We start from the raw sequence: 4653 nt of genomic DNA, 5'->3' as shown, positions 1-4653 counted from the left end.
CTATTGCAATGGTTTATTATCTGGGTGTCCAAATACTTCTTTAAAACATCTTCAGTTGATCCAAAATGCTGCTGCCAGAGTCTTAACTGGAGTTACTGGGAGAGATCATATCTCTCCAGTTTTAGCTTCTCTCCAGTGGCTCCCTGTCAAATCCAGAATAGAATTCAAAATCTTACTTCTAACCTACAAAGCTCTCAACAACCTAGCTCCATCTTATATTACAGATCTTATTGTTCCATATTTTCCTAACAGAGCACTTCGCTCTCAGACTGCAGGTTTACTTGTGGTTCCTAGAGTTTCCAGCAGCAGAATGGGAGGAAGATCTTCCAGTTCTCAGGCTCCTCTCTTGTGGAACCAACTTCCAGTTTCTGTCCATGAGGCTGACACATTGTCCAGTTTAAGACTTTCCTTTTTGATAAATCCTATAGTTAGGGTCGGCTTGGGTTTCCTGAGCTGTCCCTTAGTTCTGCTGCTATAGGCTTAGACTGCTGGAGGACAACCTGACCACAAGTTTCACTCTGCTACTGTCTTTAGTTACTCTGCTCAACCTGTTTTGTATTTGTAATTATTTTTTCTATCCTTGACATGTTTTTGTCTTTCAGATACACCTGGACCTATACCTGGACCTGGACCTATATCTGGACCTGGACCTATATCTGGACCTGGATCTACATCTGGACCTGGACCTATATCTGGACCTGGACCTACACCTGGACCTATATCTGGACCTGGACCTACACCTGGACCTATACCTGGACCTATACCTGGACCTATATCTGGACCTGGACCTATACCTGGACCTATACCTGGACCTACCATTCTGTGTTGGTCTGTCTCTCCTTCCTGTCCTCTCAACCAGCCGGTCAAAGCAGATGGTCTCTTGTCCTGATCCTGGTTCTGCTGGAAGTTTCTTCCTGTTAAAGGGAGTTTTTCTTTCCACTGTCTCCACTGTGCTTGCTCAGGATGGGAGACTGCAACGAAGCCAAGATTCATCTTGTCTGCTGGATTCCTTAGATAGAGAACTTTACTAACTGGTTTTTATGTGAATGTTCTTGTAAAGTCCCTGAGACAACTTTGTTGTGATTTGGAGCTTTATAAATAAACTGAATTGAATTGTATTGATGCCCCTGTAACTGGAGCACAGCTTTTTGAAGAGGGGAACCACCACCCCAGTCTGCCAGCCCAGTGGCACTGCCCCTGATGTCCAGATGATGTTGCAAAGGTGTGTCAGCCATGACAGCCCCAAACATAGTATATACGATAAAATGATAAAAAATATAAAATGATACAAAAAGATTTGATACACTAAAGAACCTAAAATTATTGTTTTATTTGTTTACATTGTTTTTTAATCTTTTCATCTTGCCAGTTACATAATTGAAAAAAAATTATGACCATTTCAATAGAAATTCGTTTCTGAATCAAAAATCGATTTCGAATAGAATGGTGACACCAAAAACTGGAATCGAGTCACCGGACACTGAACGATTCACCAGCAGAAGAAGAAGAAGAGAAGAAGTGACGTAACGTTGTTGCCTTCTTCTTTTCATTCAAGCTTTATTTGCACAGGTGAGTGTCACTGAGGCCTCATCTTCAGACACACCTGCTCTAACAACTCAATCGTATAAAATGAAAAAGTAAATGAAGAAATGAAATTAAATGAAACAGAAACAGCTACATTGTAAGGCTGTTTTTTGTATTTTACGCTGCTTTATAACGTATCTGTTTTTGTTTCGTTTTTATTTAATTTCTTCTATTTTCTTTTTTGTTTACATGTTTTTATATGATACAGTTAAAGTTTTTTTTTTTTCAGAAAGGCCGAATGAGAAGACCGGAACAACGTTACGTCACGAGCACTCCTCCAATCAGCGCTTTGGGCGCCGTCTAAGCCCCGCCCCCCGGACAGCCCCTCAGGAGCGTCGGCTCGGTTCGCTCGGTTCTGCAGCAGCAGGTAAAGTTGGGTCGGTTGTTCGGCGGTGTGCTGCCGGTGGGAGAGCTGCTGTGTGTGGGGCTGAAAGCGGAGCTTGTCGGGACCTCGTGCGGACACAAGCGGCCGGTGAGTCCTGGAGCTAGCTGCCGAGCTAGCTGCGCCGAGTGAGCGCGCGCACTTTCCCGCCTTTTGTCGGTAAACCGACAGGTTAACAGCGGCTAACTCAGCAGCCCTCCGACTAGTTACCACCGTTAACCAGCCGGCGGAGAAGTTGGAGCTAACTGCTAACAGGTTTGAAAGCTCCAGCTTCCGCGCGCCAGTCCGCGTGCACGTGACGTAAAGAGCGAGAACCCTGAAGGATCCCACCTGTGAAGAGGTTCCGGTAACCAGGTAAAGGTTTGTGCTCGAGAGATGAAGGCGTGTGCTGGTTAAACTGGTTAACGGTGGTTACTAAGGTTTACTACACACAAACCAACAGCTGGATTCAGGACCAGAACCGGGTCTGTCCAGGTCCAGACCTCCAGCTGAGTCCTGATGGGACCCATTCAGAGTGCTCCTGGTTTTGGCTCCTAGTCAGCCGACTCACCTGAGGACAGGTGTCCGTGACTCAGACCTGCTGCTTGTGTTTCTGCTCTCAGGTGGGCTTCAGGAACCTGCTACCTGTCAGGTGAGGAGGAGGCGCAGACATGAGCCAGGTGGTGGAGGACCAGCAGGAGGACCAGCAGAGCCCGGCTCGGAGCAGCTTCAAGGCTTTTGGTGAGGAGAACCAGCTGTAAGGGTTTCACCTGCAGCCTCAGTCCCCAGCATCACGGTGTCTCAGCAAACACAGAAGACCAAATGAATGTCCACCTGTTGTCCCAGCAACACGTCCGGTCAGGTGGACATGTCTCATACGTGGAGACTTTTTAAAATCTCAAGCGATGCAGATTTACTCCACATGAATAAACGTAAAATATGGAAAATAAAGAGCTCCAGGATTGTGACCGTTTCAAACCCTGACCCAACAGGAACCGGACCGATGGACCCGCTGAAGAACTGTATCTGTTCAGGAAAGTAAAAGGTCCACTGGGGGCGTGGAGCATGCTGGGTGACGGCACTTACCCTCAACATTTGACATAAACATTGAATGTTCCTGTTGGTCCAGAAGAACTGATCCAGTATTAAATCTGTTCCCTCTGATGTTCTAACTTTATTAAAGAAGCAGAGAAACCAGCTGGTGCTCCACCTTTGACCCCGCGGTGACACCAGCTGGTCCTTTATGCTTTTCAGTCAAATCCAGAAATAATAATCGTTATATTAGGTCATTACTTCAAGCAGAAATTACCAGCACCCCATGTAGTTACTGTAAATAACAACACTGGACTGGTTTAGGTCCTGCTACTCACACAGGATTAGTTCTACCCAAGGACCATGAGTAATAAATAAATGACTCCCCAGCATCTGCTTTTCATGTGGCGCGTTCGCACGGGATAACCAAAGATGTAACTGAAATTTACCGACATCTTCCGGTTGTGATGTTAACGCTGCGTTGTCACGACCGGCCGGTCCATTTAATGTCCGGGCCGGTCCATGTAATGTGCGATCCGGTCCATGTTATGTCCGGGCCGGTCCATGTAATGTGCGGGCCGGTCCATGTAATGTGCGGGCCGGTCCATGTAATGTGCGGGCCGGTCCATGTAATGTCCTGTCCGGTCCATGTAATGTCCGGCCCGGTCCATGTAATGTGCGATCCGGTCCATGTAATGTGCGGGCCGGTCCATGTAATGTGCGGGCCGGTCCATGTAATGTCCTGTCCGGTCCATGTAATGTCCGGCCCGGTCCTTGTAATGTGCGGTCCGGTCCATGTAATGTGTGGCCCGGTCCATGTAATGTCCGGCCCGGTCCTTGTAATGTGCGATCCGGTCCATGTAATGTGCGATCCGGTCCATGTAATGTGCGATCCGGTCCATGTAATGTGTGGCCCGGGCCGGTCTCAGACGTTAATGAGGTTTTACGAATCATCACTGAGAAAAGTAAAGAATGCACGATATAAAACTAATTGTTGAGGAGGCCGGTCCACCGGACGGTTTAAACGGGTAAAAAAAAACCACGTTAATCTCACGTGCACGGCTGTCACCGGCCGTGCACGTGAGCGGCCGCTGACCCGCCGGTTGAAATGAACTTGAGACCTGTCCAGGGTGTCCTCGCCCCTCCACAGTGATTGTTGGACATGGGCACCAGCAACACTTGTGACCCAAAATGGATAAAGTGGGTAAAAGATGATTGATTGATTGATTGATTGATTGATTGATTGATTGATTGATTGATTGATTGATTTTGCTTAAACAAAAACAAAACGACCTCATTACGTATCGGATCCTGCACATTTCTGTCCAAATCACAGAGATGCCTGTTCACATTGGATTAGTTTAATCACATGACCTCAGAGTTCAGCAAAATATAGTAGGTAATGTGGGGGAGAATTTTCACTTTACAAATTACTGACATGGCCGATTCACACGGGATTAACGACACAGATAATCTCCATGATTATTACAAATAGCATGTGGTCCACAGGTAAAACTGATCCTGTGCGAATAGGGTTTTAGCTGAGCGTACTTTCTGCGTCTGCCTTGGTAACCACATGTCCTCCTCTGCTTCTGTCTTGTATGGGGTTCCACAGGGCTCAGTCTTAGTCCCCTCCTCTTCACGCTGTACCTGCTCCTCTCTTGTATGGGGTTCCA

At 47.0% G+C, this 4653-nt stretch overlaps 1 protein-coding gene across 1 annotated transcript in view; it reads left to right on the top strand.

Moving 5' to 3' along the window:
• The first annotated feature begins 1981 nt into the window (after positions 1 to 1981).
• The window catches only part of dek (DEK proto-oncogene), a 12961-nt gene continuing 10289 nt past the window's right edge, over positions 1982 to 4653 (top strand). The window contains exons 1-2 of the mRNA XM_037676669.1: positions 1982 to 2056; positions 2569 to 2686. Coding sequence (XP_037532597.1) covers positions 2617 to 2686 — 70 coding nt within the window. The 5' untranslated portion in view covers positions 1982 to 2056; positions 2569 to 2616. The remainder of the gene's footprint in view (positions 2057 to 2568; positions 2687 to 4653) is intronic.

Source organism: Nematolebias whitei, chromosome 5 (assembly GCF_014905685.2).
Source record: "Nematolebias whitei isolate Nwh7 chromosome 5, NemWhi1, whole genome shotgun sequence".
NCBI classification, from domain to species: domain Eukaryota; kingdom Metazoa; phylum Chordata; class Actinopteri; order Cyprinodontiformes; family Rivulidae; genus Nematolebias; species Nematolebias whitei.
The sequence above is the reverse complement of the archived record's forward strand: the minus strand, read 5'-3'. Positions and strand labels throughout refer to the sequence as shown.